The 26,549-nt window shown below is 42.4% G+C and overlaps 1 protein-coding gene across 1 annotated transcript; it reads right to left on the bottom strand.

Moving 5' to 3' along the window:
• Positions 1-22,666: 22,666 nt before the first annotated feature.
• Positions 22,667-24,923, bottom strand: LOC118578093. Its single transcript, XM_036178747.1, has 4 exons — positions 24,388-24,923; positions 23,964-24,102; positions 23,601-23,650; positions 22,667-22,724 (listed from the first exon to the last, which is right to left on the bottom strand). The coding sequence occupies exons 1-4, from the start codon at positions 24,921-24,923 to the stop codon at positions 22,667-22,669; spliced, it is 783 nt and encodes a 260-aa protein (XP_036034640.1).
• Between the last annotated feature and the right edge of the window lie 1,626 nt (positions 24,924-26,549).

A 26,549-nucleotide genomic window follows, 5' to 3' on the forward strand; every position in this document is an offset into this window, starting at 1 on the left:
ATTAGGATTTAATTTAAATATTATAAAATTCAACCAATGTGTACAATTAAGAGCTTTTGGTATACTTGGAGGGTAAAGCCACCACCACCACTAATTTTGGTACACTTTCATTCACTCTCAAAGTAACATGCAGACCATTAGCAATCCCTCCTATTTAATACATTATTTTAAAAGTCACAACCATGCACCAGATACTGCATGGGGCAAATTTAATGCATCATACTATATTTACATTTGACAACTATGGAAAATTTAGAATGGGCTAGCTCAGGGTCATTTTCTTCCTCAGGCTGTTTCAAATCCTTGACTCTTAGGAGCAGCACACTAGTGCCATCTTTCTGCTGGTGTTTTATGATCCTATCACAGAAATGAAAAAAAATCTATGATCCCATCCATTTGGATTTCTTCCAGTTCAAACTTTGATCCAAGTCTGCTGGGAGCTAGTTGCTGAGAAGTGATCTGATTTGGCGTAGAACGGACCTGATGCTTCTGATATGACACTAAATGTAGTGTGCAAGCCGTGACAGTGTTGGATGTAACTGGCTGGTAGCTATGATTTCTGCCACTGTTATCCTCTGACTTATGATTTAGGCAGATTTGTCTCTTAAGTTTATTCTACAGTGATGTGTGTTGCGTGTGAGAAGGTGATGTGAACATTTACAAGGAAGGTATAAAGTTTTCACTCTTAGGAAACCTCTCGAACCTCACTGTGTTTCCCACCACAAGATTGTTTCATTAAATATAACTTAAGCTTATGATCAGATCTAGCACTTGTTCCCATTAAAATTAGTACGTAGTAATGTAGGAGTAGAAATAAGTTTTCTTGAGTTGGAAAATGAATATACAAGAGACCTATGGTTGGTTTCATACTTAATAACGAGTTAATTTTTTTCTAGGGGCAGGGGATGCCTCAGTGGGTAAAGTGCTCAACATGCAAGTAGGAGAATCAGAGTTCAAATCCTCAGAACCCATATAAAAGCCCACCAGGACTGACTCCTGTAATCTCAGTGCTTGGGAGGCAGAGGCAGAGGCAGAGGCAGAGGATCCCCAATGCAAGCTGCCTAGCAATACTAGCTGGGTTTAGTGAGAGACCTTGTCTCAATAAATAAAATGAAGAAGGATTAACACACCCAATATCAGCTTCAGATCTCTGCATGCATCCACACACATGTATGTCTGTCTACACACACATGAACATATACATACATAATGCAGACCACATGCACATATAAAATGGAAAAGATAGTGTTTCCAATCCCATCAAGAATGAGACAAGGAGTGACTAGTTTTTGGATGTCGTAGCCAAGGCAATTGGTGAAAAAGAAATAACAAGGACAAGAGAAAACTGCAGCTGCTAATAAACTAGCTAATTGTACAGCAAGAAACCCTGAACTATCAACTGGAATTTATTAGAATGTAATACAAGGAGTTTAGGACTGTGACTAGTTGTAAGAGTAACATGTATACACTGTTAGACACATTTGTATTTAAATTGTAGCAAGTTGAGTAGAAAAACATTGAAAACCATGAAACATGGAGACAGGAATTCTCAGTGGATACAGATGTTCATCCCATCCAGAGGAAGCTTGACAGTCCCAAGAGGGTTCTTTATGTAATGCAGTGAGTTGGCCTGCAGAACTCTGACAGACCAGTGAGAAAGAAAACAACAGCTCAGGAGAGGTAAATCAGAAGCAGCCGTCAGGTACCCACCATCCATCCATACATCAGAAGCAGCCGTCAGGTACCACCATCCATCCATACATCAGAAGCAGCTGTCAGGTACCCACCATCCATGCATCAGAGGGCAGCAGTTGGCAGGAAAGGGGAAACACACACATTTACTTAGTTGTCAGTTGGTACATATCCTTTTTGGAGTTCAACTTGGGTGGAGCTATTTAGATATAAAAACCATTGCAAGAGATTTATTATATGGAAACGCTCATGTTGGGACCACATATGTGAATGGAAGCATATGCAAAAGAAACTTACATACGTCAAATATTGAACTCAAGTGCTTCCATTGTGAGACATGTGACCTTTGGATTTCAAGACAGAGATGGAAAGATAGAAATGGTTCTCTAGGCAGAAGGAGAAAAATCTAGAAGGCATTGTTTAATGAAAACAACAGTAAAGGAAAAAAAAAAGCAAGTTCCAATACGATTCAATTCATGTGAAAAACATCTATGGATTATCAGAAGGATGAGAGTGTATGCTTCATGTTTTCACATTAGTTACTTCTGGGAGTGGAGGGGGAAGAGAGTTGAGGGAAAGTACCCCCTTTTGATTCCATTATTACTTTGTTAGAACTTTTTTCTTTTTTTAAATTAAGAATTTTAAAAATTCATTTTACATACCAATGGCAGATCCCCCTCTCCCCCCCCCCAGCCTTCCTCCCCAATCCACCCCTCATTTCCTCCTCTGACAAGGTAAGGCCTCCCATGGGGAGTCAACAAAGCCTGGCACATTCAGTTGAGGGAGGTCCAAGCCCCTTCCCCTACATCAAGGCTGTGCAAAATTTTTGCTATTTGCAGACAATATGATAGTATACATAACTGACCCCAAAATTCTACCAGAGACCTCCTATAGCTGATAAACACCTCCAGTAATGTGGGCAGGATACAAGATTAACTAAAAAAATTTCAGTAGCTCTCCTATATACAAATGATAAACAGGCTGAGAAAGAAATCAGAGAAACATCACCCTTTACAATAGCCACAAATAATGTAAAATTCTTTGGGGTAACTCTAAGCAAGTAAAAGACCAGTATGACAAGAATTTTAAATCTCTGAAGAAAGAAATTGAAGAATATATCAGAAAATGGAAAGATCGCCCATGCTCATGGATAGGTAGGATTAACATAGTAAAAATGGCAATCATTTATTTATTTAATTTATTTATTTATTGAGTTGAGGATCGAACCCAGGACCTTGCACTTGCTAGGCAAGCGCTCTACCACTGAGCTAAATTCCCAACCCAAAAATGGCAATCTTACCAAAAGTAATCTACACATTCAATGTAATCCCCATCAAAATCCTTGATGAAGAACACAATTCTTTGCAGACCTGGAATGAAATTTTCGTAAGTGTTTATATATAGACTTTCCTGGATTTCACTATGTGTTTTTTGCTTGATATTGTTTGCACTTATTGTAATTCCAACTTATCTAGGTCATTATCCCTCATTACTCCTGGACAATATTTGATAACCATCTCTTTGTATATAGTCTTGTATTAGGTTAGAACTTTCTTATTTAGACAAAAGGGGGAGATGTAGTGGATAGCCATCCCAGCATTGGCCTGGAAGTTCCAACCCCCATTGAGGCTTCGGTAATGGTCACGCCCACAAGGCGGGGCGGAGGAAGGAAGCGGAAGACCCAGGATTGAGAGGAGGTCTCTCTTTCTTGGTTCTGGGATGCTGGACGCAGGAGGTAGACCAAGCAGAGTTCTCCAGAGAACACCGCCAGACTGCACCATACCTTTGCCAGACCCAACAACCTATCCCTTCATTTGTATGTTACCCCACAAAATAAACCTCCCTTTTAACTACGTGGAGTGGCCTTAATAATTTCACCAATATTTGTTTTATGTATGTGTGTGTGTGTGTGTGTGTGTGTGTGTGTGCATGCATACATGTGTGTAAATGCATGCATGTGTGTGTGAGCATCCATGGAGGCCAGAAAATAACACTGGGTACCCTGGAACTGGAGTTATAGATGGTTGTGAGCTGCCATGTGGATAGTGGTACTAAACTTGGGTCCTCTGCAAGAGCAATGAGTGATCTTGTGCACTGATCCATCTCTCCTGTCTCAACTTTAAACTGTTGGAATTGTTAAAAACTATGGGGACTTTGGAAGTTTGGATGCATCTTGCATTATTAGATGAATTTGAGACTTAGGAGGACAAGGGGTAGAAGGTTATTAAAGGATGTGTTTGGGTGTCAAGGTGACAAGGACGGAGTGATGACAGTTAATCTCAATTGTCAACTTGATGACACTTAGATTCACCTGGGAGACAGGCCTTTGGACATGCCTTTTGGGATTATCTTGATTAAGTTAACTGAGGTGAAAAGGCTTGCCCACTGTGGGTGGCATCATTCTCTTGTAAGGGACCCTGGATTGTAAAAAAAGGAGAAAGTGAACTGGTAAAAGCAATCTTTTTTTTTTTTTTTTTTTTTGCTGATTGCCTTCCTACAATAGACTTAACCCTAAACTATGAACCAGAGGAAACCCCCACCCACTTAGGTTGCTCTTGTTAAGGTGTTTTTATCACAGCAACAAAGAAGTAGCAAAGATAACAGCTTACTAGAAAATTAATGAGATTTGAATAATCAGCTTTCCACTATTGCTTGCCTGTGGCCTTTGATAAGAATACAATTTAAAAAAATATGCTTAATGTGAATCTAATTAGAAGGAAACAATATGAAAAATCCAGAATGTAGGACACTCATCAAGACCTCTGCTTTATAGCTCTCTAAATTGTCAATCATGTGAGACCCCCCTCCCCCGTGTGTGTGTGTGTGTGTGTGTGTGTGTGTGCGCGCGCGCGCACACGTGCACGCGCACGCTTGCTTGTGTGTTGTGATATTCTAAAAGACAATGACAACCAAGGACACTTTGCTATTCTTGACATGTACTTTTCAGGAGAAAAACAACAGAAAAAACCACAAAGGATGTTTAGAAAAATTTGAATATGGAACACGTTAAGTTATACTGTAGCATGAATCTTAAAAGGTCTTATTAATAAAAACAAACCTGGAGCCAGGTATTGGGGTGAACGCTGGAAGATCAGAGAAATAGAACAAGCCACAGCTTCCTCACCTTGCCAATTCCTCAGCTGATCCTGTTTCCTCAGACTGGAAGCCTCTGAGTCCTCATCCAGAATGAATCTCAGCTGAACTGCTGCTCAAAAGCCTAAAAGCTTAACAGGCCTAGTTCCTGGTCCTCACGTCTTTTTTTCCACTTTAAAATTTTGAATTGTTTTATAATAATTGTACACACTTAATGGATATATTGTGATTATTCAACACATCTATATAGCATTTATGGATCATATCAAAAGAATTAGCATTTTGATCCTCAAATGGTCATCATTCCTTAAGAGTCAACTCACTCTTCTAGTTCACTTGAAATCTGCATCGTCATAGACTAGCCACCTTGAGGTGCTGCAGAACACTAGGAATTGTCAATGTTGATTCCATCTTTTAGCCTTCCTTCATACTTCCTCTATGTTCTATTCATTTTTGATAATATATCAGCATCTTTAGCCTCTTCACAGGAGTGTGGACTTGTGGTGTTTGTCTGTGCCTGGCTTATTTTGCTTAATAGGTTCTTCAGGGTCATCCAAGTTATCCTAAATGACAGAGTTTCAACTCATTTTTAGGGCTGAATTAAATACACACACACACACACACATTTTTTTTTTTAAATTTGTTCACTCGTCTACTGACCTCATCATAGTTATACTAATACATATTCCTACAAACAAGGCATAGGAGTTTCTTTTTTCATATCCTACCCAGCATTTATCATCATTTGTCCTTTTATTGATGACCATTCTAGCTGCTTCTCTCTAATTGTGGCTAATTACCAGTATGACTTCTGACTCTCTCATTTTCTGGTGTCTTTTATGATATTCAGGAGGAAGTTTCCAGCATTATTTGGATTTATGGATCTAGAGCTGAGAGGATGAGTCTGAGTTGCACATAAAATATATGAATTATTTTCAAATATAAATAAGTTATTTCTCTTGGCTGAATGGGATCACCTAAGAGAACACAGAGTGTGAAAGAGACAGGGCTGTATTTCAACCACTGAGTAATAAAACATTAATTTTCTTGACAGAGGAGGATGAACCAGCAAGAGGAAAAAATTATAATATGGACACAAGGGAAAGAGAATGTCTCAGGAGAGGAAGGCAGATATGACAAATGATGCCGAGATGCCAGAGACAGAAGAGGAATAAGAAACATCATTCTGGCTTAACCAGACAGAAGCCATTGCTGACTTTAGCCATTGTTATTATTATTGTTGTTATTATAGATTATTGAGGTGAAAGTCAAATTTGAGTGGGTTAAAGTGTGAGTATTTAGTGAAAGAACAGAGCCTGTGAATATAAACTTATACAAATTGTGACTAAAAGGATATGATAGATTTAATTTTAAAATAATTCAGTGGTGAAGGCCATCTGGTAATGACTGCTTTAGATCAACCTGCCCCCCAAGGCAGGTAGTAACCTGAAAAGATATTTTAATTAATGGCCCTGCCAGTTTATAAGGGGACTCTAGAGACACAATAAGGCCACTCCTTGGGTACAATTGCTCTGAGTCATGAGTTGAGCATTTGAGACTGACTTTTTTTCTCTCTCAAGGAATTTGCTTATTTCATTTTCTGATAAAGAAACGAGCAGAGATTTTTAAAAGATTTATGAAACTCCAGCAAATAGTAATTTTTGGTGTGAAGCCTTGGATGTCTGGGATGGAGTCATTGTACGAATAAGGGTGAGGCAAAATTTAGACAGGCCCAGCTGAGCAAACACTAAAGTTTAGTTTTTTCTAATCTTAAACCCTGATCAGATTATGCTAATTTGGGATTGTTTATGCCACAGTGTGATTGACTTCCAGAAAAAGGCAATTTCTCTCTAGTAAATGAACATATCCATAAGTTCAAATCATCTCTTAGTTTTTTAAAAATAAACTTGTAAATTTATTTATTTATTTTACATCCTGGCTGCAGTTTCCACTCCCTCCTCTTCTCCTAGTCTCCTTTCACTCCTCTTTATCCCGCCCCCATCCACTCCTCCTCCTTCTTGTTTAGGAGAGGCAGGCCTCTCATGGATGTCAACAGAACATGGTATATCAAGTTGCCGTAAGACTAAGCACCTCCCCATATATTAAGATTGGGCAAGGTGACCCACTATGAGTGGTAGGGTCTCAAAAGCCAGTAAAGGAGCTTAAGACAGCCCCCATTTCTGTTGTTTAGGAGTCCCACAAGAGGACCAAGCTACACAACTGTAACATATATGCAAAGTGCCTAGGTCAGTCCCATGCAGGCTCCCTGGTTGTTGGTTCAGCCTCTGTGAGCCCCTAAGAGCCCAGGATAGTAGATTCTGTGAGCTTTCTTGTGGTGTCCTTGATCCCTCTGCTCCTACAATCCTTTCTCCCCCTCTTCTGCAAGATTCTCTAAACTCCACACAATGTTTGGCTGTGGGTCTGCATCTGTTTCCACCAGTTGCTGGATGAAGCCTCCCTGATGACAATTGGACTAGACACTAATCTGGTCACAGGAGATGGCCAGTTCAGGTTACATATCTGTTATTTCTAGGAATCTTAGCTGGGGTCATCCTTGTAGATTCCTGGGAGATTCGCCCCCCCACCCCCCCCCCCCCTGCTTCCAATAGTTTCTTTCAGGGCTCTTCCTACACTGCCCCTCCCCCAACCTGACTGCTCATGGTCCCACGCCCACCTCCACTCACAAAATCTCTGTTTTCTCTTCCCAGGGAGATCTGGCTGTCCCCTCCTTGTTACCTAGCCTCTCTGAGTCTGTGGATTGTAGCATGGTTATCCTTTATTTTACAGCTAATATCCACTTATGAGTGGGAGTTTGTCTTTCCATCTGGGTTACCTCACTTAGGATGACTTTTTTTCTAGCTCCTGAGGAGGCCCTAGGCAGTCTACTAATGTGCTAGACTTCAGTTAGAAGATAAGGATGCATATTCTGGAGTTGAATAAACCATATGTGTAACTTGTTGTACAGTACATGGTGACTGACACTCAGAACCCAGATGCGTTGGGAGATTCAACTGTCCTTGTATGAGTTAGGCAAATGCAATATTCAGGTTGAAGTAAGAACATTTTTACATTTTCTTTTTTCTTCGACTATATAGTCCTAAAGGAAAGGTGTTTGTGTGTGTTAATGTCAGCATTTATGAAAGTCATGGATTACATCTCCCCAGGATTATATGAGAAGCACGAGAGGAGAGGAATGGGGAACAGGAAGGAGTGTGCCTGGACTTTGATTAGTTACCTCTTTTAGAGTAAATGATGGTTTTGTATGGAGCCATTTGACTTGGGAAACACTCTTAAGTTACTCTGTTCTGAGGAGTACAGATTGCTAGCTCTTTAGGAAGAACTCTTAGCTAAGAATTAGTTAGGGAAGCAAGTAGGATGGGCAGGCGATATTAACTAAGACAGTTAATCTTGATTGTCAACTTGACATGAGCTAGAACAGTGGTTCTTAACCTGTGGGTCATGACCCCTTCGGGATTGACCGACCCTTTCACAGGAGTTGCATCTCAGATATCTTGCATATCAGATATTTACATTATGATTCACAGAAGTAGCAAAATTACAGTTATAAAGTAGCAATGCAAATAATTTTGTGGTTGGGAGTCATCACCACATGAAGAACTGTGTTAAAGGGTCACAGCATTAGGAAGGCTGAGGACCACTGCTGTAGCATCAGCTAGGTGACAAGCCTCCGAGCATGTTTGTGAGGGATCTTCTAGATTAGGTTAGCCTCCGAGCATGCCTGTGAGAGGTTATCTAGGTGAGTTTAATTGAGATAAAAAGACCCACCCTAAATGTGAGTAGCACCATTCTGCGGGTTGTAATCCTGGACTGAGTAAAAGAAGAGGAACTGAGCGCCAGCACTGATGCCCTGCTTCCTGACTGTGGATGAGTGTGAATAGCTTGAGTACCTGCTGTTATGACCTCTCCACAGTGGGGAGTATTCCTTGGAACTGTGTGTTGAAAGAACCCTTCCTTTCTCAGGTTGCTTTGGTTTGATACTTTGCCTTAGCAATGGGACAAGTAGCGGATACAGAAAACTTCTAGAAAGCTTGCTCTGGGAAGCCATTGAATTTCTGGGAACGGAGCTTGGGATGCAATCATGCGGACAGTTAAGGGTTTGTGGCATGGATGCAGGGGACTGTGACAGCTCTGCAGTCTCCTAGTCTCAAATCCAGTTGTATTTCCTTGTACCAAGGCCTGTTCACAGATAGAAATGTCAGCTTTTGTTGACTGATTGCTGGCCTTTGATTGAATTATGTGATTTAATTCCGAAATCTTATTTTCTTAGGTATCTGGTCAAGATTTTGCTTTTGAAGTAGTAATTATTACTGCGTTGCTGTCTTGTCCTATTTTTGTATCTAATATAATTTAGCTTTAGGGAGAGAGATTAGAAAGTTGCCTTTTAGTTCTGTGTTTCATACAAGCCCAGATAATTGATATTTATGTGGCAGAAAGTGATATCCTTCTAGGGTTGAAGAGATGGATCAGTGGTTAGAGTATTTGCTGCTTAAGCTATGAGAATCTGAATCCAGAACCCTAGTGCTTATGTAAAAGCCAAACATGGCAGTGTGCCTCTGGACTGTCAACTTGACACAGTGTAGAATCATCTAGAAAGGAGGCCTCAGGAGCAATTTTCTAGATGAGGTTGGTCTGTGGGCAGGCCTTCGATTGTCTTGGGAGAGTAGTTAGGTGGGAAGACTCACCCTGAATGTGGACATCATTGAACCTTGCCTGTATGCATTCATTCACTGTTTTCTCCTCCTGACTGTTATAGGACTAATTCTCTCAAGCTCCTGCCCTTAGGACCTCCCTGCTTTTGTCAGGGTGTTTCTTATCATAACCACAGAAAAAGAAACCAAGATAGTGATTGTAACTCAGCATGAGAAGGCAAGGAAAGGCAGATCCTAGGGGTTCATTGGCCAGCTGGTTCAGCCAATTGGTGAGCTGGAGGTTGAGGGAAGGGACCCTGCCTAAGGTGGAGAGACACTGAGGAGGACACCCGAATCACACCTCTGGCCTCATGCACGAACAGATGTTTGTACCTGTACACGTGGTTGATCTATTGTGCACCCCAATAAACTTATTTTGGGGTCAGAGAACAGAATAGCCACAATATTAAAGGTAGAGGTTAGGCAGTGGTGGCACACACCTTTAATCCCAGGAAGTGATGGCAAGAAGCAGAAAGGTATGTAAGGTGTGAGGACCAGGAACCTAGAGGCTGGTTAAGCTTTTAGGCTTTTAGCAGCAGTTCAGCTGAGATCCATTTGAATGAGGACCCAGAGGCTTCCAGTCTGAGGAAACAGGATCACCTGGGGAATTGGTGAGGTGAGGTGGCTGTGGCTTGTTCTGCTTCTCTGATGTTTCAGCATTCACCCTAATACTTGGCTCCAGGTTTGTTTTATTAGTAAGACCTTTTAAGAGCTATGCTACATGCACACATGCACACGACACTCTAAGATATGTGTGTTTAGCTGGAGTTGTAGTTCTGTGGTAGGTAGAGCACTTGGCTTAGTGTGCTGTCTCCAGCTCTTCATAAACAAAGAGCACACAGAGCTCCCTGGAAAGTCACAGCAATTTGAAGCAACAACACAACAACAATGAATTGCAGATAACAGACATTCTCTCCTGATATGTTTTCCTGCAGATAAGGTGTTCACCTGCTCTAATATAGTCTAAGCTGGTGTTATAGAAGCTGGGTCTCCAAGTGCTCAGTCATGAAGGATGGTGCTCACGGCTACTATGACTAATGACGAAGCCAAACTGGATGGCAGTAGACATGACAGCGAGAAGCTTGCGTAAACTGAGCAGCAGAAGTTCAGGGAAACCCCGTGAAATACCATCTTTGGGCTTGTGCTGCCTTCAGAGGTGACACAGGAAAGCAAAAAACAATCCGAGCTACTTTCTAATCTGGAATGTTCCTTCCAGGTGATGTCACTTATAGGGACTAGGCCAAACTCTTTTCTTTTCTCCTTTTTTCCTTTCTCTTTTCTCCTTCCCTTCTCTTCCCTCCTCTCCCCTCTCCCCTCCCCCTCCTCTCCCCTCCCCCTCCTCTTCTCTTCCTTTTCTTTTTATGATCCTGGCTGTTTTGTTTCTTTCGTACCTCTGCTGGCTTGCCCAATCCCCATTCCTGGGTAGCTTCATTATAGAAACCATCCATGGTATTTTGCTACTTTTCCGGAACATTCTTTAGGACTTCTGTCCGTCATGTCCTTGTTATGTACATCACATTTTAAACTTGCTAGCATCAGGTTGCCCTTCATACTCAAGACAAACAGCTCTTGATTTTCAATGACGGTATGGTTGGGGTAAGCTATTTGAAGAACAAGTTGACAGAAAGGTGGATTCTGCATGTGCAGAATGACTTCTTTTCCTCTGGAAATCTGTGAGAAGTCTTTTTGCTAGCTGATGTGACTCATCCATCTTCCGCAGAAGCTCTGGAGGCAGTGAAGCCTGGGGGAAGAAGTGTGGTGTTCACCCCGGCACAGACTTGGATTCTGGTCCCAGCAATGACAAGATAACAGCTTTTTAATAACTAGAACAGCTTATTGTCCCAAATGCTAATTTTCCCTCCCTTCTTTTGAATACAGAACGATAGGATATTTTCCTGCCCAGGATGACCCTGTGCTTATACACATAAAAAAAACCCTTAAGAAATAGATATTACCATTTATTTTTTGTAGTTAGGAAATAGAAGCTATAGAAACGAGTGATGCCATGGTCACGGGATCCTGTGGGTGACTCTGTGGCCACTGTGATGCCTCATGAAGTGCGGCGATGGTTCTACGCACCGTGCAAATGATCGAAGTATCTGGTAGACCTTCAGGCACGAGGGAGAGACCTGAGTGTAGTGTACTTACTTTCAAGTCCTGCCCCTAACTGTATACGCTAGTTCATTGATGAAGCTATATCTGAAAATGGATTTTGACTTCATTTACTAGTAACCTGAGTTGAGGTTTGAATGGGTGGGTCTTAGAGAAAAAGATCTACCTGAAATTTTCTTGGCATTATTTCTTTGTATTTTCTCATGTTTACCCCCTTCTCCTGAGTATGAAGACAAATACATTTATATTCTGGGTCAGATCTGAGCTCACCCCACCCCCAGATATGATTCCATGTCTCTGGTGCAACTCGAACATTAGATATGCTCATCTTATATTCTGGAAGGAGAGAGTGCCCCAGTACAGTGAGGCAGCCTGGGACCATGTATCTCCTGAATCACTATTCAACTTTAATTCTGGAAGTGCTTTGCTGATCTTTCTAACTTTAATAATAACTTGTTCATAAGATTTTCCAGGATTTACTGACATTATCTCTAGAAGTACCTGGAAAAAAGTTCATCGTAAATGAAATCATATGTGAACAGTAGCCATTGCCAGCAGTAACAAAGAATGCTATACAATCACCATCAAGTGGATAGGCCAGTGTCCTCACTGTATGGCTGTGATGGTCAGGACTGCTGATTTCATCTGATTGGTTACTTTCAGGGTATCCCAGGTCCATCATGCTGAGCCAAAAGAATGTTTTTCCCCCTACTGAAGTATAGAAGGCTGAGACTTGCCAAAGATCTGGGTGCTGAAGGTAGGCAGACAATCTAGTCCTTTCTTGGGAAGGAGTTATCTAACTCCATAGATGGTACTGCATCCTCAGCATTGAAAGTCGTGGCTTTCTTGTCAGGTAGAGGTCCTTGGCTATGCTTACCAGAGGGAGTCACCCTGATGAAGGGCCATGTGCTTTTACAATGTTCTCTCTAACACTCTGTCATTCTGATGATTATGAGATAGAAAGGGAATGTACATTCTTATAAATAAGCCTTCTTTATGTTCCATAGCAAGCAAATGCTCTTCCTCATTAGAGCCTTAAGCTACATATTAAAGATTTTAAAGGAAACTTAGGCATCTATTGACATATTTTCTTGCATTTTGAGGCTTATGAAGCTTCTTATTTGAGAGAATTTGAATACTTTAAGTGAGATTAATAAATGTACTTCTGCATTCTGATGACTTTTTTAAAAGTTAATGAACAAAAGGAAGGTTAAAAAAGTTAAGGGGCTGCACAGATTATTTCCAGAGCCTGAAAGAAAACTAGAGATTATCTCCTTTTTATTTCACTAACCAAGTTTATTAACTAGATACCTTACTAAAGTTTTCTCTTGGGCTTCTATTGTCTAACCTCATTATAAAATGGGGATATAATACTACTGCAGGGGATTGCTGTGGAAATTAAATGGGTAACACTTGTAAACCTCTTGACATGGAATCTGGGTCATAATAAGAGCACAATAAATGTTTTATATTCTGCTAGTAATATCAGCATCATTATCATTTTATTGTCTAGAATCTCTAGGGGCTATAAGAAGTATCCTTACAGAGTGTGTGTCTAGTTGCTAAGGCAGGGCTTTCAAAAGCATGTGGATTTCCCCCCCCCCCCCCATAATATTTGGTGGCACCTTATGAGCCATGTGGGAACCACATTTGTGGTTCTGGGTACACTGTTAACATTGGACCAGGGAAATCAGATTTTAGCCTGGTCAGGGGACTAGAGATCAGAGATTTGGAGAATAGGGGTACAGGGTAAGTATCCAGAAAGGAAATAAGAATATCTGCATTTTAGACAAAGGAAACATTGCAGTGTGTAGTTCATGGGGAAAACCGATGGAAGAAAAAATGGACAGCCAGGTTGAGGAGGAAGACACACATGGAAATCTAACCTTGTTGGGTTTTCTCTTCCTTCCTTCCTTCCTTCCTTCCTTCCTTCCTTCCTTCCTTCCTTCCTCCATCCTTCCTTCCCTTCCTCCTTCCCTCCCTCCCTACCTTCCTCCCTCTGTGTTTTCCCTCTTCACAGAACTAGACGTCTTGGTCCAGCTTTTATCTTTCTGGATCTATCAACAAAAGGTCAACATCATCATGATGTGATTGGAGAGCCTATGAGGAGGAGGTGGGCTCTGGTTAGACTTTGTAATGCCTTTGGAGGGATTTAGGCAGGGAGAGAGGGGGGGGATATGAGAATGAACAGGAGGAAAGATAATGCATCTGGGACCCAGTGAACAGATGGCTTTGGAGGGATGAATAGGAGGGAGGAGTGTGAGAGCTAAGCTGAACCATACTATGGGTAACTTAGATGACTAAGTTTGGTGTTTATGTTTTATGCAGGGGATTATGTTGGTGTGTGAGGATGGTCTGCCTGCTCTCACTCCTCCTCCTCTACTCTCTATCCCTCTTCTTTCCCCTATGGCTTTCTAATTCACACACAGTCACTTGTCTTTGTTTTTTAAATTTTTTAATTTTTTTTTTTATTTTTCAAGACAGGGTTTCTCTGTAGCTTTGCACCTTTCCTGGATCTCACTTGGTAGCCCAGGCTGGCCTCAAACTTACAAAGATCCACCTGCCTCTGCCAAGTGCTGGGATTAAAGGCGTGAGCCGCCACTGCCGCCGCCACCACCACCTCCTGGCTAGTCTTCGTTACTTTTCTTGCTGCTGTGCTTAACACCCGACAAGAAGCAGCATAAAGAAGCAAGGGTTGATTTTGGCTCACAGTTCCAGGGCACACAGTCCATCACAGCAGGGAAGGCATGGCTGCAAGAATGGGAGGTGTTGGGTTATACTGTATCAGCAGTCAGGAAGCAGAAAGAGATGCATGCTTCTACTCTGCTGAGTTCTTGTTGTAGTCAGCCCATGATCTAGGCTGTGGGGGTACTGTCCACATTTTAGCTGGGTCTTTCCAATTCCATTAACCTCATCTCAATAATTCCTCACAGATACATGCAGAGATTTATTTCCATGGCGATTCTACATCTCATCAAGTTGCTAATCAAGATTAACCATCATGCTTGTCATCTGAGCTGTTGACATATTGGCCAGAGGACATTTGCAACAGTAAGAGCCATCAAAGTGGCCGTACCGGCCCTAAGACCATACTCTGAAGAGCTCATCTGAGGGAGGTGAGGGAGTTTCCACTTTCGTTTATTTTTGGTGTTTCAGGATAGTCAGCTTATATTTCTTACTCTATGATGGTGGAGCTAAAATGATAAACAAAATATTTATAGTGAGATTCTTTTGATCATGTAATGGGTAAGAAAGAAATTAGGTTATGTCACCAACTTTTAAAGCTCATCTGCCATTTTTTTGTCTTTTTATTGGAGCTTTTATTGCTCACATTTGTTGCATATGGATATGTTTGCATTTATATAAATTACCTTTTACTGTATGATCAAATTTTAATTTATGGGCTGATTCTTTTGATGTTTTCTACAAGACTCTATTTCTACTTCTTCAATGATTAATTATGAAATTAGCATATCTGTGGTGACTTATCACAGTCTAAAAAACTCAGTATATCCTTTTCAAACAAAAAAAGAATCCCAGAAAGCATTTACTTATTTTTTTCTACCCTTGAATTCCATAATATATTATTGTTGATCCACAAGCCTTCATCATTTGTATTAAATGTAGTTCTTATCTATTTAATTTCGCTCATGTTTTAGCTCTGGTCTTTATTTTCCATTCTTCCTAAATCTATTTGGTACCCAGCATTGCATTTCCTTCTGCTTGAAATCTTCAGAACTTCTTCTGGTAGAAAGTTTCTAAGTCTTTGTCTGAAGATCTTCAATTTTATTTATTTTTTCTTTTACATGTATGGGCATTTTGCCTGCATGTATGTCTGCTCACCACATGCATGCCTGGTGTCTTTGGAAGCCAGAAGAGGTGTTGGATCCCCTGGAATTGGAGATACAGACAGTTGTGAGTCTCCATGTATCCTTTGAGAATTAAACCTGGGTCCTCTGAAGAACAGCCTGTGTGTGTGTGTGTGTGTGTGTGTGTGTGTGTGTGTGTGAGAGAGAGAGAGAGAGAGAGAGAGAGAGAGAGAGAGAGAGAGAGAGAGAGAGAGAGAGACAGAGAGAGAGACAGAGAGAGAGAGAGAGAGAGAGAGAGAGAGAGAGAGAGAGAGAGAGAGAGAGAGAGAGAGAACACATGTGGAGGTCAGAGAACAACTCTCAGGGGTTAGTTCTCCCCTGCCAGGTTGTAGGACTCAAGGATTGACCCATTGGCTGTCAGGAGAAAAGTTCTGAGTAAGGACCAACTGAAACTATACATGGTAGAAATGGATCCACCAAGACTTCAGATACTGCTATATATAGCACATCAAATATAATTTTTTACTTTATTTAAAGAAATAAAAGACACATATTAGGCTTTGTGGAGAAATATTATACAAATACACAGGCTGAAATGATCAGAAAAAAATAGATTATGTAAAAGTGTGTTTGTAGGCAGGTTGACTTTTTCCAGGCACACCTGGACTAGATTATGGACCTGGATTGTGATTACAGGAGTGGTGTTGAGCTCAGTTCTCTGAATGCCACATTAAGACAACTCTCCTGGATACTTAGGCAAAGCACAGCTGCATGAGACCTGAAAGAACATTGAATTTTCATTCAGCATTCTTTCTGACATAGTTCCAGAAACTCTCAGACATTCTACTTGGGTAAATCATGTCAGCCAGGCAGAGATGGTGCACACCTTCAATCCCAGCACTTGGAAGGCAGAGGCAGGCAGCTCTGAGTTTGAGGCCAGCCTGGGCTACAGAGGAGTTTCAGGAAAGCCAGGGCTATACAGAGAAACCTTGTCTTGAAAAATCAGAAAGAAAGAAACAAACAAACAAAAACAAAAAAGTAATAAAAAGGAAGACATGGCATGTGGCTTACAAATTATCCAAGTAAGAGAAGAATAATTACATATAGAAAGCTCAGATATAAAGCATATATATATATATATATATATAGTATTCAAGAATCACCAGCATGCAGGCATGCAACATGGGAACTTGGAGACATATTAATTTGGAAGGCAACACATTTTAAGAAAATTCCTGTCTTTAGGGGAATTTTTATTTACAGTAAGTGTTGTGATAGTTTCCCAAACTAAGTTCCTGATATATTATTTGGAATGAAAACTGAGATATCAGCATCTTGACTAAAGTTCCTTATTTAGGATAAAGCAAGAAATTGATTTATTGTGGAGGGTTAGCCAGGAGAGGAGAGGAGGGGAGGGGACTGGAGAAGAGAGGTGGGGAGGGGGCATGAGGAAGAGGGAAGATTGTTGCCATGTGATCAGGAGACAATGCAGGGCTGAATTCTCCAGGCCTTTACTCCTCAGGAAGCATTAAAGCTTTAGCAATGCCTGCAAAGATTGCAAACTAGACTGCGTTTTACGTCCTGGCTCCAGTGAGGCACATCAGAGAGAGACTGAATGTAGGGCACAGGCAGTCAGAGTCTGTAAGTTGCCCGAAGCTCACATACAGAACAAAGGGAACTTCACGCCAGCCTTGGTTAAGGAACTGGAAACTGGTCAAGTTTAACTATACATCTCCCAGGAGAAAGGGACTCTCAGGAGCACATCTGGATAATGCTAAGAAAGCTCTTGGAGGATGTAGGTGTTGGTCTGAGGCCTTGGAACATGAGTTGTGAGCAAGTGGAAGTTAGGAGGAGGAGAGAGCAATTGATGGGGTGGGGGTTGAGAGAGATCAAAGGCACAGAGGGGGAGATGCTGTGCCAATGATGTTCCATGAGCCATTCCGCAGAAAATGACCAACTAGGACAGAATACAGGATCGGAGGCCCTTTGCAGGTCTCTGAACAAGCCACAGATCATCATCTTACATTGCACATGGAACCTCCATCTTTGTGGCTCCCTTCCTGCCATCAGGCAGCTCAAAGAACCAGCTTTCTGCACACAACGGCAGAGGCAGACTACAGACTGCAGACTGGGTGTTGGGAATGAGGTGCCTACAGTGGCTAGCCACACAACACCGCACCTCCTGGTTATGATTAAGGTGTCATTTGGCACATTTTTGTGTTGCTATGGCTTTTTGGAGCACCCCAGGAGATGTCAAGCCCCATAACAGCCCTGGGACCAAAGCATTCACACACAAGTAAACGAAAACAGACACACCACTGGACTCTGCCCCTTCAAGCATGGCTGCTTGCATCTTTGAAAGTCACAACCCCTACTGTCTATCATCTCCAATTGACGCTCCCTTGTAAGATGCCTGTCAGCTCATATGCAACCCGAGTTCCTTGACTTTGGGGAAAAGTTGAAGTGAAATACAATAAAACCCACTACAGACTGGCTGTGTGCTTGAGTGTGATCCTCTTATTCAGAGAACAAGGTTTGAAACAGCCTAGACTTTGTGAAAAACACATAATTAATGACCATCAAATGCTTTTGATAAAGAATGACTCCAAAGTCACCTGGAAGGTAACTGCTTTTTAGTATATTTTAAAGGAAAGAAAGTCGCTTGAACCTCTGAGGGCTGTTTAGTGACCATAGAAACTGGAAATTGAGCTGCTGCAACGTCACATTCCATGTTTGATTTGCAAACATAGTTTCTCCTTTGCTAAGTGACCACTCAACTAAAGTCAAAAGTTATCTGATTATAGGATACAACTTGATTGTTCCAGTTACTATAAATGTTTGGTAAGCTTGTTCCAAACAAGCACCCACAGAAAATGTCCATGATTTCATCTTATTGTGTACATACAACTTGGATAATATTCCTTCAGTTGTAGAAAGAGCTGCAAGTCAGGAAGATGGCTTTGAGGGCTTCAACGTTGCCTGCTGTATTAGGGCTGTAGGCCACACTAGCATGGCCTCAGTCTATATGACAAATTAGTGATGCAGACTGTGTTTAAGAGGCAAGATACAGAAAAATTCCTTCATGCTAATTCCCTGCCTATTTGTAATCATTAGCTCTTAAAATTCCCCCATACATCTCTGTCAGATAGATAAAAGGCCCCGATTTAACTGATGCTTAGGTATTTCACACACCTGATTTGGTTGGGATAAACCTTTTCAGAATAAGAACAGAGGAAGGTCTAAGGAAAAACAACAACAGTACTTTGAGTTTGCAACATCAAATTTTATTGCATTGGGCAATAAATGGCCTCAATTAGCGAAGCAGTCAAAGCTGCCTTTGAAAAGCAGTTGTGCGTGTTTCTCCAGGAGCAGATGGTAACTGTGTAAAGTCCTTGCACTGTCCTTAGTGCTGGAGATTTATAAGGAGGCTAGGACAGTGTTTACCAATGAAACCTGCTGCTCTCCTCACCAAATCAGTTCCTTGTCAGGATCTAGCCAGACCTCTGGAAGAGGTTAAGTGGGAGTCCAGGGGGACTACTTGACATCTGTGCCACTTAAGACTTTTTGATCTTGTTGTTTTTGGCTTGTAAAGGGCAGATGGGCAGATCAACAATGACAGGAGTGTGTGTGTGTGTGTGTGTGTGTGTGTGTGTGTGTGTGTGTGTGTGAGAGAGAGAGAGAGAGAGAGAGAGAGAGAGAGAGAGAGAGAGAAACAGTTCAATGATGATGTTAGTTTTTGAAATTGGGTGGTATTAAATGGCCTGACCTCATGATAACAGGAAGAAAAAACTGGTGTTTCATGTACAAAAGCTTTTGTGTCCAGGAATATAAATCTCATGGATGCTTAGCCACCATTAATCAACCCTTTAAAACGGGTGGATATGCAAACCAGGTCATGGACTTCACTGAGGCCCTTGGATTGACTGAGGCTTCTAGGCTGGAGAGTTTTATTTGCAGAGTGAAATACAATCACATCTAGAGGACTCTGTGTGAGGCTCATACAGACATCTAGTGTTAGTGGGCAGAGTAATCATCCATGTTGCCATGTACCCCATCTTCCTCAGTGGAGGATGGGTGGTAAGTAGAAAGGGCGATGACAGAAGCCACATAGCTGTCACCTCAGATTGTGCATCATTAGGCACCAGCCACCTCCTCCCTTACCTGTCCTGCACTGCCATTAATCGACTGGATACCTTTCTTTTGGGTCGCCGAAGCTTGGGTGTGCTAATGGGGACCTTGGTCAGAAAATTTTAGTACTAACATACTTTCCTGTCCTAATTCCTAACTTTGGTCCCTGATTGTGTTTTGTCATATCTGAAAAATGACACAGTAGGACTTGTAAAAAACTGTTATCCCCACAGTGTCTCTGCTCACCTTTGGTTGAAGACCAAAGCTACTTGGGCTTGTACTGAGGTTTCTTGTGTTCTCTTGGTTCACCACATGTATCCCAGGCAGCTTTTCTCAGACATGCTCTGAATGGTTTCATCTGAGTCTTCCCAACGCAGCACTGAACTGAGGGTGTGAAGCCAAGTTTCGATGTGGGGAGCAGGGCTGGTCAAGTACAGGGTTGGGCAGGAGGAAACTGAGGATGGGGAAGGGGTGTGCTATGTGAAGACAGCAAGTCCAGCTTTGCTGGGATTCAGTTGGCATAAGAAAGCCCAGCTCCAGCTGGTCACCAGGACTCTCTGGAACTTCTCCAGCATCCATGTGGAGATTGTATAATTGGCTTGTTCACAGGCACAGACAAACTAAGTAGCCAAGGTAAGGTTTCCCTACCCCTTGGGAGGTAGGTATCTTAACTGTATCTTCCAGTCTTAAAGGACTTGGTGGCTAAGTAGTTTCTCAGCATGTGCCGAGGAGCTTAGCTCTAAGAGAGTTGGCTAGAGGACCCCTTAATGACAATCCCATCTATCACCAGAGATCAAAGGTTTTTGTTGTTCTGTGAGTGACTTTGGGAGCAGATACATCACACGTGGCTGCTGTTAGGTGAAGCCTGCTCAGGCTACTTCTTCACGATCCAGCTGCCCTGGATATCCACCTCCCAAACCCTAGATTCTGGGTCCAGCCATCTGGAAAGGGCTACAAGGCCAGTCTCCAGATGCCCTGCATCTGCCTTTCATGTCACCTGGAGTCTGCTCAGTGAGGTCTACTCTGAGGGCTTGAAACTAACCTCCCATAGTTTATGAGCCCAAATCCATTTGCAGTGAGGAAGGGCTCAGCTGACCTGAGGCTTACACAAATGTCCCCCCCTTCTCCATGGCATTCCATGGAGAGACTTGAGTTCCACACACATGATGTAAGCCAGAGCTGGGACAGGCCTTTGCCCACACATGGCTCAGAAATCATTTACAAAGCAAACAGAAAAGACAGCCATGGGTAGGCCATTTTTCCTTTGCTCTGAGCCAGGCCTATGCTCCTAGGCCACTCCTTAGAGGGCTCATCTGATCTGAAGGTGCGATTGAAAACAGGTGTTCACCCAGTGCCTATAAAATATATACTGGCAATGGGGGAGATTCTTGGAAATTCCTTCAGCCAGTAGAAATATGGAGACAATTCCCAAATCTGACTTTACTTCAGTTCTTCCAGCCCTGTCTCTTTGAGAAAAAAAAAAAAAAGCACAAAAACTTTCAGGGAAACTGGGAGCATATGGTTCTGCCACCCCATTTTGTAGAAAGAAATGTTGAAAAGATTAGAGAGACTATCAGAACACCAGGCTTGGCCTTCCTTGCAGGGCTGGAAAAACTGGCTTGTGTCTCCTGCCTTGGTTCCGCGGCCCCCCCCCCCCCCCAACACACACACATCAGGGTGACTCCAGTGACCTTGGGCTGTAGGACCAGTGGCAACTCTGGTTCGGATGCCAGATTTACCCAATTTCTATTTAGTAAATAAATCGAATGTACTGCTTCTCGTGTTTGGGATAAATACTCGATTAGATTCTTTTAAAACATGCTGCCCACTGCCTACAAAAGCAGGGAATTTCAGCTGGGCCACGCTCTGTGCTCAGGAGGATCAGGTTTCCTGTTTGTTGTCAGTGATCACTTCTGCTCTCTGGCCTACCTTGCAAGATCATTGAGCATGGCTTGGGTTTTGGGGCCACTGAAAATGCAGCTGTATTTCATTTGTAGATAACTGATGCAGTGAATGTAATAAGCGAACACGATGTGTTGACTTCCGAGTTAATTTGGGTATGGATGTTACCTCGCTTGTGCAGCTGGAAGTGTTGCCATCACAGAAATCTGTTTGAGATAAAGGCATACCCTTCCTGGCATTGCCAAGTCAGGGCGAAGAAAGCCCAAGAGGCTTTATGTATCTAAAAATATAAAAACCAATATCCACAAATTTTGGCCAGTCTAAATACAAAAAGAATGCTCATATTGGACTTCATTGTACCAACAATGACATCAACAAAAGGAACAAAATGGGGCTTTCAGGGGCAAGATTTCCTCGTGCATTTTGCTCTAGAAACCGGAAAAACCTTAGTAATGAGGTATATGCATGGATCTACCTTTTTTCTGCTTCCCTTTAGTGGGGGCAGATTTTTGTTTTCTGTGTATTTTCAGAGGTTCCTCACATTCTTTCTCCAGCAATACTGTAGCCCAGGCAACCTGAGTCGATGTGGGCTCCGTTCTGTGGCTTCAGGAATGGACAACTTCAGCAGGAAGGACTCTGTAAGACAGGAGAAATTCATACTTGAACGATGTTCCTAATTGTTTGCCAAGACCCTACAGTAGAGGTGGATAAACTGTGGTCCCCATGCCATTTCCAGCTCACTGCATTCAAGCTAAAAATGGCTAACTGGCTGCAAAAAATGGAAAAGAATATTTGGTGACCCCTGAGAATTATGTGAAGTTCTGTTTCAATGGATTTCAGTTCAGATAAAGTTTTGCTCGGGTGCAGCCATACTCCCTATTTTCTATGGCTGCTTTGGAGGTATTTGAAATATTTTCCTAGCACTTTATACTAAGAGTGTGCCAACTGCTAGCCTAGACTAAAACACTATTACTTTTCACAAGTGAAGAAAAAGCAGGCTTGATTTTGGTGTATTTAGTATGTATGTGCAAGTGTTGCAGATACGTACATATGTGTGGGCATACATGTGTGTGTGTGTGGGCTACCAGATTGCCTTAGATCTTGCTTCTTAGGCATTATTCACTTGTTTTTTTTAAAGTCAGCCCTCTCTCTGTCTCTCTCTCTTTTATGAACTCACCTAACAGACTAGGTTGGCTGGACAGGAGCCCTAGGAACCACCTCTCAAGCCTGTGCTACCACATTTTTTTTTTTTTTTAAAGACGTGTTTCTGGGAAGCTGGCTCAGATCCTGTTGATGGACTGATTAAACTACCTTACCAGCCCTACAATGTAAGTTGAATAAAAAATTTTTATATTGCCACATCCATATACAATGAGGTTGGCCCCTTCTTACTGGACTGTTGTCATGAGGATGCTCTGCAGTGGTCTAGCCTTTTCTCCTTATGCTGAAACTTGTTTCTTGCAATGTTTGTGTGCAAATGGTGTTTGAAATATGTTTGGAAAATCTATTTTCCTAATTGGGTAATTGTTTCTAGTCTTATTTCTGTACTAGAATTATGCAACAAATGATTTTTCCCCCACAGATATTCTTTTTTTTGGTTCTAAGATAGAAAAGTACTAAATCACTTTATTATTAATAAAAATACAGTTATTTTACTCAATAGGGGCTTAAAGAGATCAGTTAACATAAACAGTGAATATCCTTAGCAAATATCAAAACAACAACAAGAACAAAAGAAAGAACAAATAAATAGCGAAAGCTCAAACCATAACAAAGAACACCCAAAAAACCAAAGCAAACAAAACCCAACCAAAAACCATACAAAAATATTAAGGTCAAAAGCATTCTCTTTCTGCACATATAGCAGCACAGACCTACAGACTGTGGCTAGACCAGGAAGGCAGTCAGCAAATGTAAAAGGCCTTTTCAAAACTAGTATAGCCATGGCTCCTTTAGGCTTTGTAGGTCAAGCCCTCACTAACACTAAAAGTGAGATACTTCCTAGAGCAAACCTTGTGCCCCTTGGGAAGCTTTTGATAAATTATCACACACTGCTGATCCTGCAATGTCTTGGTCACTATGTGAATCTTCCAGACACTTCTGTGCTAGCTGGAGACCCAACAATTCCACGGGCAGCATCTGAGTGCCCAAGAACCTCAAAGATGACTCAGATGTCTTCTGTAAATCCTTTCTCCGGATCAGGCACTTCAGGCCAGAGTGTGAAACTAAAGAATACTCACTCACTTTAAATAGGAAAAAAAAAAAAAGACTAGCATAAAGAATGATGGAATGTGGAGATCTTTTGGTGCATTCTCTTCAGCAACACTGGTGCATGACATGGAGTCAGCTTCAACACTCAACTGGAGAAGGAAATATGCTTTTGGGTGTGGTCTGTCTGGAAAAGCTTGACATCAACCCAGTCTTCCATGAAAGATTTCATACCACATATGGAGGGGTGAGAACTCAGTCAGCTTGTCAAAGCCATCAATATTAAACTGACAGAAATAGTCTTGCTCACTGCATACATCTCTTCCCTCCATGTTGTAGTACACTTCACAGGGGCCACTTGCTGTTGAATGTCAGGGTTCTCAGTAATTCTTGGATCAGGTTTTCTGTGTCTTAAGCTCATTTTTGAAACTTTCTTTTCTTTAGGAGGACTAAGTCAGCAGACCAATAGATGTGATTGTGCCTGGATCACCTGGAAGACAGCTGGTATTTTCCTCACTGGCGAGTTCACAGCTCTAAAGGAGTGTCTTCTGAGGAGGAAGCCTTGATCTGAGAGTATAGAATGTCATGGGTTCAAGGCATCTGTGGCTTCTTTGGCCTCCTCAGTTCTCTGAAGATCTGCTGTGAGACTTAGTGCTCCTGCTGCAGCTGCTCAGTCTGAAGGAGGCTCTCATCTTGAGCTGTGGTCTGTTCAAACAGACTGGAGAATTTCTGACCTCATCTCAGAGACATTGAAGTGATGTTGGAGCTTGTCTGCCAAGTCCTCTTGCTGGGTGACCAGTTCCTTCTGCTTCAGCAGATCCTTCGGTCTTTCATCCAGGTGCTCTTGGTCCTGCTGCTGCTCAGCAGAGGGGTCAAAGATCATCTCATAGGCTTCCATCAAGCACCTCTTCAGCTCCTCACAGGACTCCTGCAGTTCAATCTGCTCCTCCCACAGCAGTCTGTTTTTCAGTCTCAACACATGTACATTCTCCTTCAGCTGAGTACAATCTTGGAGGGCCTGGCTGTGTAGGTAACTGTAGGATACATTCTCCTCAATCAGCTGTTTGACCTTGTTCACACCATCACTGATCTCCATGGGCAATTTCTGCAAGTCCAACATCATCTGCTTATGCTCCTTTTTCAGCATCTCAAAAGAATTCAGCCTGTTCTGCAAATCCTTGTCAGTATAAATGGCCAGGATTTCATACAGTTCAATTAGCTCATATGTTATAATCTGTAGCTGAAGGGTAAGTTTCTCCAACTTTGTCATCTGCTGCTCCTGCACGGTGGAGGTGGAGGTTTGGGTTGGTGCCTTCCCAGTAGTCCCTCATCCCTTTACCTTCTCCCATTCTAGAATTATCTTGAGCCCCATGATCATGGCTATGACAATACTGAAGGATCACAGCACTGGTGTCATTGTGGGCTGCAGCTGATTTGACTATCTTCAGCCCTTCTGACCATGGGGTCTCCATCTAAGCTGGGTGTGTTTCATTTTGCTTGCTGTCTGTTTACCCAGGGAGATATAAGCAATGTGAGGTTTGATTTGTTGTATAGTGTTCATCCTCATTGCTAACACAGGACCGCTGTACAGTAAGCACTTTAAACATGCAAGTCAGAAGTAGGACATGGTGGCCCATGCCTTTGATCCCAGCACTCAGAAGGGAGAGGTAGGTAGATGTCTGTGAGTTTGAGGCCTCCTTGTCTACTGAGTCCAGGACATCCAGAGCCTCACAGTAAGACACTATCTCCAAAAACAAACCAAGAAAAAGTGGGTTTTAGAGTTGGATCAGCAGTTAAGAGCACTAGCTTCTGTTGTGGAGGATGAGGGTTTAAGTCCCAGCCACCATACTGAGGCTCAAACACACTCTTCCAGCCTCCTCAGGCACCAGGAACACATGCAGTGCTCAAACATACCTCTGGTCCATATGGGAGCTGGGGGTTGGTCTCTGAGTCTCAGGAAGTGGCTGGGGTCTCGGGCAAATGGGTGTGGGGGCAGGGTGTGGAGACTGCAGTGTCTGCCTGCAGTCTTGGAAAAGGGGAGCCTTCCTGCAGGGCCCACCAATTGTCCGGAAACTGGGGACAAGTTGGGCAAGTCCTCCTGGGATGGCCTGTGTCCAGCAGTGGGACCCAGGGGCAGTTACCTCTCTGACTATAACCCCAGGCACTCTGGTTTTGTTTTTTGATACAGGGTTTTCCTGTGTAGTTTTGGTGCCTGTCCTGGAACTTGCTCTGTAGACCAGGCTGGCCTCGAACTCACAGAGATCCACCTGGCTCTGCCTCCCGAGTGCTGGGATTAAAGGTGTACACCACCACCGCCCAGCTCCCATAGATATTCTTAAACATTAGAGGCACCGAGGTATCATTATGTAGGTTTATAGCTCTAAGAATTTAGGCACACATGTTCAGTCACCTGACCACCACCACAGTCAGGATCTAGAAAAGTCTGTCATCTCCAGATGCTCCCCTGTGCTTTGGTAGTCAGCCTTCCCCTTACCCCACTTCTGGCCATGATGGATGAGTTGTCTTTTCCTATTGCTTTGCTTTTCCAGAACGTCACACACGTGGGATAATGCAGGGAGTGACAGATATTTTAAAGGTAAGTTCCAGTTCTCTCAATTATCACATGGAAAACAATGAACTACTTGTGGAAGGATTTTTAATTGTAACTTGCAACAAGCATGTCATTAACATTAAATCAGTTTCTTTCATTATCTGGAAGAGGGATTCAAAGCTTATTGCACATGCCAAGTTTGTTCACACAAATGCAGGACTCACGGGACTAGCTCCTGAAGTCAGTATGCAGTGTTCTGTCTTCCAAGGCAGCTTGTCTCAGCTTGTGTAATCTTGGACTTTTGGTTTAATAGTACCCACTTAAAAGGAAGACTTCTAAGATATG

Source organism: Onychomys torridus, chromosome 1 (genome assembly GCF_903995425.1).
Source record: "Onychomys torridus chromosome 1, mOncTor1.1, whole genome shotgun sequence".
NCBI lineage: Eukaryota > Metazoa > Chordata > Mammalia > Rodentia > Cricetidae > Onychomys > Onychomys torridus.